General features: G+C 33.4%; 1 protein-coding gene across 1 annotated transcript in view; it reads right to left on the reverse strand.

Annotated features, from left to right (window-relative positions):
* Positions 1-212: 212 nt before the first annotated feature.
* Positions 213-16,411, reverse strand: part of LOC142318416 (RNA-binding E3 ubiquitin-protein ligase MEX3C) — an 82,938-nt gene continuing 66,739 nt past the window's right edge. Inside the window, exon 2 of the mRNA XM_075355000.1 lies at positions 213-1,701. Within this exon, the coding sequence (XP_075211115.1) occupies positions 677-1,701 (1,025 nt within the window). The 3' untranslated portion in view covers positions 213-676. The remainder of the gene's footprint in view (positions 1,702-16,411) is intronic.

Raw genomic sequence — 16,411 nt, forward strand, 5'->3', positions numbered from 1 at the left:
ACAATAATTAATACCTAAAAAAAAATTACTGAAATAATGATAAAACTATTCGCAGACACACATAATACAATAAAATTATTAAAAAAAATATATATATATGATAAACCAAATCTTAATAAAAAAGAAAAAATAATAATAAATGTACAAAAATATAAAAACAATATCAATCATTTATTTATAAACTAAAAAGAAAACAATAATATAAATCCAACATCAATAAAAATAATAATACACACGAATAATTTAATAAATGTCGTTGTAAACAGAGATAATATATGAATAATAATAAAAGATAAATCTTTCAATCTTACATTACGAATGGGGGGAACTGGCCACATTCTGTGAGGAGGATATTAATATAATATAAATTTATATATTAATAAAATTATTTTTATCAGCTTCGACTTTTGATTCGTTTCCATTCGTTATTTACATACTTTGGTTAGGCGATATATAATAATAATAACACTGCAATGAAAAAACAAATCCTTATGAAAGATAATCACCAGAAGTTCTGTCCATTATTTATTCATTAAATTTAACAAGAGGTATTTATATAAAAAATGAGGTCTGAACGTCGTACTTTAAATATAAACTTCTAATGATTACTAACAATTAAAAACACGACATGGAAACGTCCAAAAGTCGAAAGGACTACGACTGACGCGTAAGAAAATTAAGAGATGATTCGTATCGCCTGACAAACCGGCATCGTGCAGACAGGGCAAGTCGGTTCAGACGCTTGACAAAGACGTTCACCGCAATCCATACAGAAAAAATTATGACCGCAGGGTACTAGAGCGGCTGTAACTTCACGTTCACCGCAAACGACGCATTCTCTTTTACCTCCAGTAATAGATTCAGCAGGCGATGCGCTCTGAGGCGGCGAAGGCCTAGTCGTAGACGGGAACGACCAGATGCTCGAAGATGCCGTTGCGGTTTCGAACGACGGAGATTCACCGATCCCTTCGTCCCTATCGAGTGACATACTCCAAATAGAACCGAGATCGGCAAGTCCTGTTGTACCCGATGCGGAAGAACTAGAAGAGGCCGAGCTGCAACCCGAACTACCAGCAGAGAAGTCCGACGAGGAAGACAAACCGCCAACGGTGGTATTGTCGGTCAAAAGATTATCCATGTAACTGAACAGACTTCCGATGCCAGATTTGTAAAGATCGTTCAATAGATTTTGCGGCGTATTACTCAAGAAAGATGAAGCGTCGGCTGCAAACAAGGAATCCGGAACCGTACCGGTTCCGGTCCTTACGGCGATATGGGCTTCTATCTCTCTTTTAGCGGCTTCGACGCTCTCTGGTAATCCGGTGACATCGAATACCGGTTCCTTATCTCGGGATGGAGTCACTATGTAAGTATGAGTCTGATGCTGAATTCTCTTGATGGTAGCTCCTTTAGGCCCGACAACCAACCCGACGACTCTGTACGGAACTCGTACCTGGATGGTAACGTGTCCGGGTACGTTAGCGGGCGGCCCGGGAGGAGACAACGATCCTGGTCCTCCGGATAGATTGTTCTTTCTCGACGCACGAATCTGTGAAAAGTGTTCGGCTGCAGATAATATTTCCCTTTTTGCTTTGGCTACGTCTTCTTTCCTACCGGTTACCACAAAAACCGGCTCTTCCCCTCGTACCGGTGTCTTTATGTACGTATTAGTCTTTGCTCTTAAAGCCTTGATCTTGCAACCTGCAACAAAAAAATAAAAGGAAATCTTAGAGCGGTTAAAATAATAAAATTAAAATAATACTTTAGTTTATAAAATAACAAATCTAAGATGATTTTGATTATCGTGTTGTGCGATTCGAAAAATACAAAATAATTATAATAAACAGTTCTATTTCAAGAAACAGCAGAAGAAAAAATGAGGCAGACGTACAATTTTTGTTTTACGAGACAAAAATAAATATAAGTCGTATCTATATGATTTTTTAAATTTAATATTACTAAACGTTAAATTAATAATATTAAATATCTTCCTCAATGAATTATGAAGCTTTTACAATATTTCGCGGGGCCACTGCAGAGGCCGCGGCGCAGCTTGGGAATCACAGTTTTAACTTTTTAAAGACTGAAAAGAATTCAAATATCTAGGAAGAATTATAGGATGGAACGACCTAGTCTTAACACAAAACATATACAAGAAAAAAGCCTATCTACAAATCCAAAATTATGCCGTTCGATCGAAAAAATTACTCAAATTCATACAGATGTTCAACAATGATCAAAATATTTTTTTTTTCAAAAGAAACCTAAAAATGCAAAAACGTTTAAGGAAAATCCTCTTAAAGAACGACACACTTAATATAAACTCGTCTCCCTCCCCTCCGGAAAATGCTAAACTAGGACAAAAAATGTATAAGGACTTTCAAAAGACACATTTTAAGGGCGTGTGATAAAAGACTTAAGAAAATCCTCCTGCCAGCCTCCGTGGCGCGAGTGGTAGCGTCTCGGCCTTTCATTCGAAGGTCCCGGGTTCGAATCCCGGTCAGGCATGGCATTTTTTACACACGCCTATCATAGAGTTTATGATATTCCCTATGTAAATACATTAAGATATTAAATACCGGCTGATTCAAACAGTACTTCACAACTTAAAAACGCATAAAAAATTTAATTTAAATAACCTCTACTGATTCGGTTGAGGTGTGTCATTTCATAGCAAAACATACCAAGATTTGACTCTTGTAGTTCATTAGTACATAATTCAGCTACCAGCGCTGTCAGCAATGTTGTTAAAATGGATACATTTACTGGTGCGGAACCTTCTGTTGGCTTTGCAATCGATAACTGCAGCAACGTAATTTTCGTAGCGTACGGTATTAGGCGTAAAATTTGTTCTGGACACCAAACCTTCGTTGACAGAGTTTGTTCTGTAAACCATACAAAATCTCCCGGACGCCCACGCGGCCCTGAAGCTGCTGGGTAACAACTCAAGAGAAAGTTCTGCACGTAGTTCAAAGAAATCAACTCGACGTGTCAAGTGAGACTGGTATTCCACTAACGACTTTTTGGAGCGTATCATGAATTGCTCTTGAAGACGTACAAAATAACCTGGTTCAACACTATATTTTACGATAAAGTTGTTCGGCTGCAGTCATCTGTAGAAATGATGGCTAGAATTGCAGACGATACATTTTTACACTACGTAATTTGAGGTTATGAGTCAAAAATTTCACATCAGTGGCAAGGTGAACACCCGTAACTGCCGAATAGGGTAGCGAAAATCCTCATAAAACTTTCGAGCTCATTTGTGATAGCCGTAAGGTCAATTTTTTTATGCCCTAAGCAAACAGACCCTACTGCACGTTTTTTTTTCAAGAGACAACCGTAAACGGTATCGTTTATCTGGATATGCTTCAAAATTCCTTAATTCTTCAGTTAAACGATGATGACTAGGATGGGCGCTACTACTGTCGGCAAGACGGGGTACCACCTTTCTTTTTCCTGTTTAGTCCGATAATTACCGTTCAGATAACACTTCAGAGGAGAAATAGGATGATATGTACGAGTGAAAAATGAAGTGTAGTCTTGTACAGTCTCAGGTCGACCGTTCCTGAAATGTGTGGTTAATTGAAACCCAACCACCAAAGAACACCGGTGTCCACGATTTAGTATTCAAATCCGTGTAAAAATAACCGACTTTACTAGGACTTGAACGCTGGCTGTCGACTTCCAAATCAGCTGATTTGGGAAAACGCGTTCACCAATAGACCGACCCAGTGGCTTACTTCAGTACCAGCTAGAAATCAAGAGATTTTCTTGATACTAGATTCCCAGGTCGGTGGTTCGGTCGTGAAAATCCAATCACACAGCCAGCTAACTCCCCACATTTGAACCAGCTAGATATTTTCTTGTGGTGGTTCATTAAAAATCAATTTTATGTACCGATTTGCCTGCCGATCTTGTTGTGCTAACACTTCGAATTAACGCCGCAGCTGCATTGACAACGCCAGATTTTCCGATTATAGTCTGGAATGGAATCAACTTCAGGTGGGATGTATGAAGCATTAAGCATGGAGCCATATCCAACCAAAGTGAATGTTGCGGGAAAAACTTGATGTATTTCTGTATGAAATAAGAACTCAACCGAATCTTTAAATTACTCAATAAATTTTTATATGCTTTTAAATTTGTAAAGTCCTTTTTGAATCACCCGGTATAACTACAAATACTCGTAATCCAGGAGTTAATAAAAAAATATTTGAGCACACATGCAAGTTGAACTAGATGCATAAAAATTGGGATTCTTTGATAATTTCTTAAGGAGTATTATTTAAAAATTTCATTGGCAAAATTTCTGTAAAAGAAAATCTTTTATTTAATTTTAAATATATTTGAGGAATTTTTTTTTAATTCTTCGATAGATAATTTTTTAAAAATGGCAATAAAAGCATCATTATAAGACTACAAAGAGTAGCGTTAAACGAAATCTTTTTTTTTTTTTGACACTATAATACTTACGGGCGTTAAGCAATATACGGCCAGAATAGATTTACCCATATTAACATGAATTAAAATTACCGGAGTTTGTATAATTTAATTCTTTTTAATGTGACCAGCACTTTCGGATATTTATAGCTAATGAATTCCTAAATAAAATGATTTTACATAGACGACCTGATCTTAATCAAATTTTTGCAATAGTCTAATTAAGTAACAAAAATATAAATAAATAAATAAAGATAATCGGCTCGGTGCAGTTTTTCATCGACAGAATAATGTTGCATTTAATAAACCCAGTCCAACCGATACATGTTTTTTGCTTCGTATTCTTAGTCTGTCTGGTATAAAATACCCCCACTACACAACCGACAGAAAGAAAGCAACAACACGCGTTGTTGTGCGCGGCTCACCTCGCCCCGTTCAACCTCTCGACATTGTCCGTCCGTCGATCTATCCGTCGGATCCATCCGGTCCGAGGTCCCTTCCATGCCAGACGAAGAAAACGCGCCAGGAATGTGCACAGCGCACTTCTCCCACCATAATATATCCACCTAACCGTGGTGGTATACTACGCACGCACGCAAACACGCGTAAACTAATGGAATTATTTATAATCCTTTGTCCTTTCTATAACTAAACTACCTTAAACAACATCTAATACAAAAAAGTACAAAATTATTAATCAGAACAATGGAGTACGATTTTGCAAGTTTCTTATTTTTTATAAAGCGTTATAAAAATGTACCTCTACATCGATCACTATGTATATATATATATTTTTTAACGTTATATTAATTTCAACAAAGAATCTTATAGAAATATTTTTCGAGATGAGATTTGTAATATTTTTTTTTCAATTTATTTTTTTTATTTATCCGGTTATTTATTTAAAAGTGTATACGGGAAAATATTATACTAATAGTTAACATTTTCACGATCGATAGTTTTAAAAGAAATTAATTTTTCATGACTAATTAAAAAAAAAAAACTTGTTAAGATGTATAAACATCATTTGGCCTTTTTTTGCTTAACATCTACAAAACTGGGTGAACAGATTTGGATTAAATTTTGATATATTAATTTCTGTATATAAAGAAATTTATAGTTTTAATTTTGGTAACGATGCCCGTGGGTGGACAAAGAGATAAGACCTAATTGGTCTCGTATCTCAAAATTTACACAAAACTATTGGTAAACTGCATTTGCGTAGTAATTTAAATACGTCCTTGGTAGCTTAAGATGCTTTCTGATGGTGTTCAGTCTCATTTAAAATCTCTCCAAAGGTATAGAGAAAACCCCTTTTTTTCTGTTTTTTTTTTTTTTTTTGTATTTTCTTAAAGCCACATACATTTTTGTACTAATTAGACGATTCCCTTTTAGTAGTATAGTATAATAATTATACATTTGGGTAATTTCATTCTAACTCAATTTATTAATTTTTGATGGCTTTCTTGTCAATATTTTTCCTTATATCATCAGAATGGATTTTCAGACTTACATGAAACTTTGAAAGATTTCTGATTGGGGGTACATCGGTCATTTATTTATTTTTAACCTCTGGGAGCTTCAAAGAATGAGATGAATAATTTGTAGCATGTGTGAAAATGCCATGCCTGACCGGGATTCGAACCCGGGACACCTCCGGATGAAAGGCAGAGACGCTACCACTCGCGTCACGGAAACCGGATGTCATTTAAATATTATATGTTTATTTATTTTAATCTCCGGGACCACCGTTAGGTATTGCTTCAGAGGATGAGATGAATGATTTGTAGCGCAGGTGAAAATGCCATGCCCGACCGGGATGCGAACCCGGGACTTCCGGATGAAACGCTACCACTCGCGCCACGGAAGCTGGCTATCATCTAAATATTAGATTACAATTGGTTAACGAGTGAAAGATACCTCACCTTGGGTGCAGTACATTAAAAAAAATTTTTTGATATATTTACTTTTCTTATTTAATAGCTAAAATTAATTACATTTTTATGAATTTAAAAAAAAACGAACAAAAAAACGTGAATTTATTTATTCAAATCTATATATTACAGGAGTGTTGAGGTAGTGTTGCATACTTAGGGATACAATTAAAAATATCTGACAGTACGTCAAACTCTTAATTTATAAATTTTACACATTTAATAGGGTGTTAAAAAATGTACAGATTGAACCGGGAAATGTATTCAAGTCGTCAGTCTTTACTACATAATTTTAAAAAAGAATAAAGGACAACGAAAAACTGATAAATACGAGAAAAACAAAAAAGGAAAGGATGTAGGGGTTGGTAGTTTTATTAAATATGAAGTATTTAATAATCTAAAAAGAAAAGAAAATAAGAAATAATTAATTAAAACTTACTTAGGGGAATAAAGAGATTGTTAATTTATTGTTTAAACGTAAAAATGTTTATCTGGTATGTACGTTTAACAAATTAAAAATAGTAATTTTTTTTAATCTTTGTACCTCAAGAAATGGCATCGTTTAAATATAAGTAAGAAAAAGTTCTTTTACGCTGACGTCAATAAAGAAACAAGGCGTACGACAATACTGGTAAACACAGAAGGATGAAACATTTATATTTTGTTCTTTAATGTTACCTGTGTTGCGATAAAACAAAATATTTTAATATAATATATTTAAAATTAAATTCTAAGTTAAAATACTTAAAAAACAAAAAAAAAACAACACGACAAATTCACCGAGTACACAAGGTTAAGTTCACAGTAATTTAGAGTTCATTAATCTATACCGGCCGCACCACACGCATAGCTTTAGTTGAAGTTATATTATACAAAATAGCCTTGAAATGAAGAAAGAGTAAAACGAGCAAGCGAGATGGAATCACAGTGAGGAGGGTGACGTTCCCACGACTGAGAAACAACAAACAAGCCGGGCGTATCATTAGATAGACAGTTTTTAATAAACATTTAAATACGTAACAAGTAATCAATTAATGCCCTTCAATAATATTTTAATTAAATAAAACTTTATTTTTCTTTTTCAAAAAAAAGTAGATTACGAAAGCGCCCGTTAAACTTTTTGAAAAAAGAAAATTGGATTATAAAATTTTAACAACAAAAGAAGCCGGCAAAGTTACGTAACTTTCCCTACAAAGCCGGGTATATTTATGCTACTTTCCTGACTCGAAACAGAAAAAGTAATGTCTCCTCCTCTCATCTGTTCACCCCACTACTTTTTTAAAAAAAGATATAAATGCTTTTTGCTTCCCGAAGTATAAGTGTAATATTACTTTTCTATTGCAGTGTGTAACAGCAGTATAAATTTCTTACATACAGAAAAAACTAATTCTCAAATATCAATACGAAATGAAATAAAATAGTTTAGAAAATTCGTTCTCAAAGTGAGCGATACCGCTCCCTCGTAGGCGCTGGAGGCCTTAGGGTGGGGGGGGGGTTTAGAGGACCACAGAAGATTGGGGGGGGGGGGTTTCAAGTGGTCCAGGATAGCTGTGGCTGATTAAAAAAGAAGGCAAGAAATATGTTTTCCTGATATTTCAAAATAAAATTAAATACCTACTACACTAGTACAAAAAATTAAAAGGACACCTATATTTTATGATAAAAAGTGATAGTATTCAAACTACTTTAACTTTGCAATCAAGAGGCATAGAGCGGAATAAAAAAAATTAAAACTTGAATAATCTATTTTTTCACAGTATACTTCAGATCTCAAAAATCAAAATTTAAAAAAAAAATCAGTAAGAAGAAAGGGTTTTACAAATTCGATTTTTTCTTCGTGTTTGATCGAGCGCATTGGGGAAACTAGATTTTTTCAGTAAACTGCATTAAAATAGTTTAAAAGCTTAAGACATTACCTTTAATTTCTTGTTTTATTTGTCTCTCTACGATTTTTCTGAACTGAAATATCCCATTTTAAAGAGAAAAGATCACTTTTGTCTTAAATGCTGTCTATCTACCGATCTAAGCAACGTATTAATACAAATAAATATAAAAGTTAAAGGGTTTTGAAATAGGAAATAGGATATGCAACGTTTAAAAACAATAACTGCAATAACTGTTTTTAACAACGCATCTTAAAAACAGCAATTGCAACTGAAACGCCTATAGGTGCTGGAATTGGGGGATTGAGTGGCTCTTAAGTTGGTTCAGTATCACATATGTGATTAGAACCTTTCGACGCCTTGATGAGGAGCCTAGCCTATCTTCTTATCATTTATCTCTAAGGTGCTTGTTACGTTACTTATTTATCTTTGTCTATTGCTTAATGATGCTGTCAATTTTTGTTTTTTTTTTTTCATTAGATCTACGCGATCACTTGAATTTTTGTGGTCTTATTTAGTGCATGTGTTTTTATGTATATGTACGTTTTATTGACGGTTGTCGCTGAATACCCATCTTAGTTTTTTGAAATAGGATTTACTTCTGGTTCCTTACTCGGAATAGATGATAAATACTTTCCCTAACAAACTTGAAACAATGTTTAACAGATAAAAAAAAGCGGAAATGCGTCTAAGTTAGCCCATCCGAAATCAGCATGAAGATCGATGATTTTCTACAATGTAGTACCTCTACTGATGAAACCTTTCTTTTTCCTGTTTAGCCTCCGGTAATTACCTTTCAGATAACACTTCAGAGGATGAACGAGGATGATATGTGCGAGTGTAAAGGAAGTGTAGTCTTGTACAGTCTCAGTTCGACCAGTCCTGAGATGTGTGATTAATTGAAACCCAACCACCGAAACACACCGGTATTCACGATCTAGTATTCTAATCTGTGTAAAAATAACCGACTTTACTAGGACTTGAACGCTGGAACTCTCCACTTTCAAATCAGTTGGTTTGGGAAGACGCGTTCACCACTAGACCAATCCGGTCGGGTGGGTTCTACTGATGAAACCTGGGTACATCACTTTTAACTCTGAAAATAAAGAGCATTGACGCAGTTATGATTAAAACATGATAAAATGGTTACTTCAGAAGGAAAATCTATTATTTTGGGATATAAAATGTCCTTTAAAACGTAATTTAAAAAAAAGGAATCTCCAATTTATTAAACGGCAAGGTAAAAACAGACAGACAGCTGTCCTATAGATAATTTAAAAAGCCGAGTCACCACTCATGACCATGGTAAAATTCAAAAACAAAAGTGGAGTATCCTCTTAATAGTCCTCATCTCAATCAATCAGATTTCAATGAGTTCAGAGCTTAATTAAGTTTCTAAGAGAAAAAGTTTCATTGTACTAAAGAAATCATCAATAAATTTAAGAAGTACATTTATTCGCCACAGTTTTTTCTCAAAGAATGGAAGACAGATAATACTACCACGGGTATTCAAAATAAGATTCAATATTAATAACTTTCACTTCTTTTTTTTGTGTGTGCTATGCTGTTGAATAATTATAATCGCTCCTGATATGATAAATCACAAAAAATAATAATAATAATAATAATAAAAGGTATGACTGGATATAAATGGGAAACTCAGGGCAAACAAAACAGTTAAATTATTAGATTGAAAAGGAGAATCTGTTTTAAAGAACACTTCATGACAATGAATTCTGGAAGATTTACTAAAAATGTTTTGAAAATTTGTAACAAGAAAATACAAGAGTGAAATGATTAAAGAGGGCACTACATTGACTTCCTTGTACGCCTTAAATTACATACCCTTTTTTTTTGAAAATTGACATATAAAATTCTATTTTTTTGTGCTTGATATCGCCACACAAGCTTGAAGCTTGTGCATGGGATATGGAAATGGAATTTTTTAGTGTATGAAAATGCCATGCCTGACCGGGATTCGAACTTGGGACCTCCCGGATGAAAGGCAGAGACGCTGCCACTAGCTCCATGGAGGCCGGAATTATTATTATTAAAACGCGGCGTTATTTCATAAATTATTTATGATATTTTTTCTTTTTTATTGTTATTGTTGAATTATTATTTATCGATTTTTTTTTTTTTACATTTAGAGGTTAATTAATAAATCGATATATTTAAATAAATAAATAAAGAGTTAAAAAAAACGGAGAAGTCTGATTCGAACAGATGTGACTTCCCCCTTATAAGATCCAAATATTTCATTAATTAAACCTTTACTTGTCTATAACTAAAACCAAAATAAGTACCTCTTATGATATATTGTTGAAAAGTTCTCAATAAGGGCTTAACTGCAGTTAAGAAAAAATCCAAATCAATTTTTTGGGGGGAGGCTTTTTTTGAACACTTTGTTCTGTCGATTGCAATCAAAAGGGGAGGTTGCACAACTAGATGTTACAACAGTCCTAAACCCAAAATTGCAACATCCTACGGCTAGGTTAATCGTTTTTTAGTTTGTAAGATACAGATGTACGTACGCCGAAACTAGTCAAAACGGATTCAGGGATGATTAAAATGGATATTTCCTTTGAAACCTGAAAACCAAAATTTTACGCAATCACAATACTTCGTACCAGGAAGTAAAAATGTAATTAATACTGGATAGTAAAACTTTAAGCAAAAGAAAAAAAATTATGATGAGGTAACCAAAGAAAAAAACCAAAAATATCAGGACCCACCTGCATATAAGAAAAAATAAAGAGCTAGATAATAATGAAAGTGAGAAAGAAAATTTAACAAAATAAAATTGAGTTGCATTTCCCGTGGTCCAGTTGGCCAATTTCGGGGGGAGGGAAATTAATAAATAAATAAAGGCCTAATTGATATCTATATTCAAGGATTTATTAAAAAATTATATTCAAGGATTTATTAAAAAATATGTTTTCTTTTTCTTTAATGAATAAGAAATTTAAAGCGCAGAGTAGCTAATAATTTTAAATTGAATATCAAAGTTTTGGATTCACAAATTTTGTTTGACTACGTGGTAAATTTAAAATAAAATTTTAAAAAATAGGAAAATTATTTTACACATAAATAAGAAATTAAAAACGCGCCTGTCTTAAAATCAGATAAATAAAGTTTATTACGAGGGAGTGTAAATTAAGAAGACATTGAAAAAGAAAGAGAAGGAAGGGTCTGGGCCTGTCTGACAGTCTAGCAGTAGACGTTTCATTCATTAAACCGGTGAGATCACCCAACTATTCACTAACGACAAACAATACAAAGTCACGTGTATAGTTGTTATAAGGAGTCAAGTCATTCATTCTAAAACATACATCGCTAGACTAATACCACAATCGACTGTTAAACACGTCTATCAAAACGTATTTACTATTCAATATAGTTATCGCGTCGTAATAATACGCGCTTCAAATAAAACACGAGTAATCTTGTTAATACAGAATATGCACATACATTTTTAAAACCAAAGTCTACAGAACGATAAAAAAAATTTCATGTACCAAAAACGCCGACAACAAATACTTTCCTGGCATTGGTTAATTGTTCCTATATAGTGGAGAAATGATACATCAAAACAGTTAACTAAGACTTCTTTTTTGGGGTGGAAAGAATTTATGATTAAATTTTACAGTAAAATCATTATATCTTTAAATAAAAATAAAAAAGTTGAAAAATAAGAGAAAAAATCGTTATTTTATCCAAAATCACCTTCCAAGAATTTTTTTTTTTTCTATGCTTGTTAAGTTAAATAGTAAGAACTAAAAAAAAATTCCACTGAAAAATGTATGACCAATAAAAAAACTACGTATAATTTCTTTTTTGGTGGTAGGGAGTTAAGTATCAATTTTATTGTAATATAATTAAACATTCATTTATTTAAACTTTTAATTGTGTAAAGTTTAAATAAATAAATTAAAAAATTAAGAAAAAACTTTTTAAATTTTGATTGCCCCCCCCCCCCCAACCTGATGCTGCAAAGTATTTTTGTTGGTTCACGTCCACTTCTTTATTATGCCTAGGAAGATACGAAAAAATAAAATAAAATGAGTTGAAAAATACGCAATAAATAAAGACAGCCGTTTTAAATTTTTGGGGAACGGAAGGAATTTTGGAATATTTTTTTTTACTAATATAAGCATGGACACATGCACGTACAGAGCTTAATATCAAGTGGCGTAATGTTTGCAAAATTTTGAGAAAATTGACCCCATCCCTGGATATACTGACGTCAAAATTGAGATAACATATTTTCCAATATACATAAGCTGAAGTTTTTTACCCTTCCCCAACTGTTGTGTCTAGATACTAATCTGTTGTGTTTGCAATTTATATCCAAATGCGTTATTAGTAACCTGATGATATCATCTGGTTAGATAGTAGAACAAATCTCGCTAACCCGTCACGGCAAGGGCCAGATCACAGTTCGGTTGGCAGACAGGTGGGAAACCTTCACAGCTCACTCAGTGTACACCAAATTCTGTACAATTTTCAACAAAATTGGTATAACCAGGCTTCAAACACCTCAACACACGTACATATGAACATTATCCTTATTTCTTTTTTTGAAGGGAGAGTCCACGGGTAATGAATGTCGAGAGATGAAAAAACCCAACCCGTACCCCATTTTTTGACTGAAAACCACACATTCTTGCAGCGTAAGTCTAGAGTTATAAACAACGAACATTAGGAAAGTATAAACAACGAATTAAAAATAAAAAACACCTTATCGTAACGCAAGAAACGAAAACCATTTAATTTGTTTATGGTTTATCCTAACCACAAACGAAAAATAAAATACACCGGGAGTTAATACTGTAAAGTATGACAACGATAAAATACGTTTAAAAATTAAATAAAGCAAATTTTACCGCCAAACGATCTATTTCTTCAGTAGGAAAACCCACCAAAAGTATTCATGAGGATCCAAGTCACAAATTCTAAATGCAAACAGTAAATGGGTTTTGACATACCCTTTTAAAAAACAAGGAAAAAATAAAATTTTGATAAAAATGTACAAGCATCCTCAATCCTAACAATTATGGTACACCATTTAATAACATTTCACATCTGGTTTCATAACTGAACTACAGTACAGCTGAAGTACTCTCACACCGAAAAATAAACAATTTTCAGATAGGCGCAACCGCCAATTTTTTTTCAAGTATTTTTTTTTTTAACGTTGAAATATTATTTTGTTCTTAAAGGTCTTTTTTTATAACCTTCGCGACCACCGTTAGAATTCAAAGGATGAGATTAATGATTTGAAGCGTGTGAAAATCTCATGCCTGAACGGGATTGGAACCCGTACACCTCCGGATAAAGAAAATTAATCTTAATGGTCATTGAAATTGTGTATCATAACTTTACTCTTTTAACATTGGGACACATTAAAAATATATCATTTTAAGAGTAGGAACATTTGATTAATATCATTCTTCTACGGTCAACGGTTGATAAGCTGTAAATAATGAGAGTACTCATACGTTGGTTAACAGAATATATTTTATTTCTTAGGTAGCAAAATGATGAGATCGATATTTTATTTTTGTATTTTGTTTTTATTTTTAACAAGATAGTTATAACGTCATGTTTGTTTATTAAGCATACACTAGTTCTAATTCCACGAAATCTGTCTGGTAAACGGGCAGGAAATTTGCGTGATGAGTTTACAGGATGTGATGACTAGTAGTACAGTCAATTTGTATTTTTATTTGAAAATCCTTACCTACCGATTGATGTTTTTTTCCATATGTTAGGGGTGATGAGGGAAGCTTAACTGCAGATTTTTAACATCCCCTACCATAGATTTTTGAAAAACTAAAAAAATGTTTGAAATACGTTTTTCTCTGAATCTATGGATTTAAGAGAAAAGTTTTTCAAACAAAAAATGTTGTAAATTGGGCACGTGTTCGAAACCGGTCTAGTCGTTTACAACGTGTTTTAACAACTTCAGCGCCACATAGCATTTCAATTTCAAATTATACTGCATAACTTCAAAGACATTAATTGTAAAGGAGAATGTCCTCTATATCTTTTGTTTGAAAAACTTTTCTCTAAAATGCATAGATTCAGAGAAAAACGCATTCAAAAACTTTTTTAGTTTTTCGAGTTTTTCAAAAATCTATGGGAACGGATGTTAAAAATCTGGAGTTAAGCTTCCCTCATCATCCCTAACGCATGGACAAAAGATCAATCGGTAGGTAAGGATTTTCAAATACAGCCTATTTTGACGACAAATTGCCTGTACTAAATATTATATTTAATTTCTTAGGTAGGAAACATGATGAGATCGCTATTTTATTTTTGTATTTGGTTTTAATTTTTAACAAGAATTATAGCGTCATGTTTGTTTATTTCATAACATACACTAGTTCTAATTCCATGAAATCTGTCTGGTAAACGGGCAGGAAATTTGCGTGATGAGTTTACAGGATGTGACGAATAGCGACAACTCCAGAGTGGTCTAATCACTCGTCCTTACTGTTTTTGTTTTTTTTTTTAACCGCCCTAATAAAACGTTTGAGGATTGTCTTTATTATAAAATATGTATTACTACAAAAAAGCGGGCCTATGGCCCGCCCCGAAAATGTCATATGTTTTATATTTCATTACACATGATTTTGTAAAATGTTTTTGCCAACTAAATAACGATTAGAAGCTTTTGAAATGTGGTGCTATAGGAGAATGTTAAAAATCAGATGGGTGGATAAAGTGACAAATGAAGAGGTATTGCGGCAAATAGATGAAGAAAGAAGCATTTGGAAAAATATAGTTAAAAGAAGAGACAGACTTATAGGCCACATACTAAGGCATCCTGGAATAGTCGCTATAATATTGGAAGGACAGGTAGAAGGGAAAAATTGTGTAAGCGGGCCACGTTTGGAATATGTAAAACAAATTGTTAGGGATGTAGGATGTAGAGAGTATACTGAAATGAAACGACTAGCACTAGATAAGGAATCTTGGAGAGCTGCATCAAACCAGTCAAATGACTGAAGACCAAAAAAAAAATAACGATCATTAATTTAGCATACTAAAAACAAAAAAAAAAATCTTTTACAACGAAAAGCGTCAATATTCTGTAACATTTTTAACCGTTTCTTGAGTAGTGATTTTTAAAAAACCTCTAACCGCAATGTTTTCCTTTCTTCTCCCCAAAACACAAATATATTTAGGTAAATCTTTCGTATCAATTAAGTATAAACTGTTCGTGCACTACGTTCAGCCGCCCGGCGCACCATCCACACCATTGGGTCCGCTTTGCGCCAGTAGAAACTTAAATAAAAATGTGAACACATACAAACAAAACCCACGCACCATTCTTTTTTTACGGGAAAGATGCTTACGTCTTATTATATTCAAAATATGATACCTTTTTCAGCTCTCGATACAAAAAATAATGAAAATAAAAATAAACTGATCGTTAGATCATGAATCACACAGATCGATATACGAAAAAATTAAACATGTCAACACTTATACTTTAGTTACATTTATAAATCTGCGATTGTTGGTTAATAAATAAAATAGACCAGTATTCTTACATTTTTTGTTTATTTTGATTCCGGAACCACCGTTAGAGGTATTGTTTCCGAGAATTAGATAAAATGAAAATTTTTTACCGTGTGAAAATGCCATACCTGGCCGGAATTCGAACCCGGGAACTCAGGATGAAAGGCTACCATTCATCCCACGGAGACCGGCATACTACCAATGTCTACCTCTAATAAACCACACAAAAGAATTTTTTTCTTTTTCTGTTTAGCCTCCGGAACCACCGTAAGATATTACTTCAAAGGATATCTTACTTTGTAAGATATTACTTCAATGAATGTATGTTAGTCTTGTACAACCTCACGTCGACCATTCCTGAGATGTATAAGGTTAATTGATATCCATCTACCAAACAACACCGATATCCACGATCTAGTATTTAAATCCGTATATAATTAACTGTCTTTACTGGTATTTGAACCTTAGAACTCTCGACTTCGATTCAGCTGATATACGATGAGTTCACCACTAGACCAACACGGTGAGTTAAAAAGAACTCATTTTCATATACTTCCACTTATTAATGTTACCAATATTAATAAATTACCCAGCTATTTAAAATTTTTTTTTAAAAGAAAC

This window comes from Lycorma delicatula, chromosome 1 (assembly GCF_047948215.1).
Source record: "Lycorma delicatula isolate Av1 chromosome 1, ASM4794821v1, whole genome shotgun sequence".
Classification (NCBI taxonomy): domain Eukaryota; kingdom Metazoa; phylum Arthropoda; class Insecta; order Hemiptera; family Fulgoridae; genus Lycorma; species Lycorma delicatula.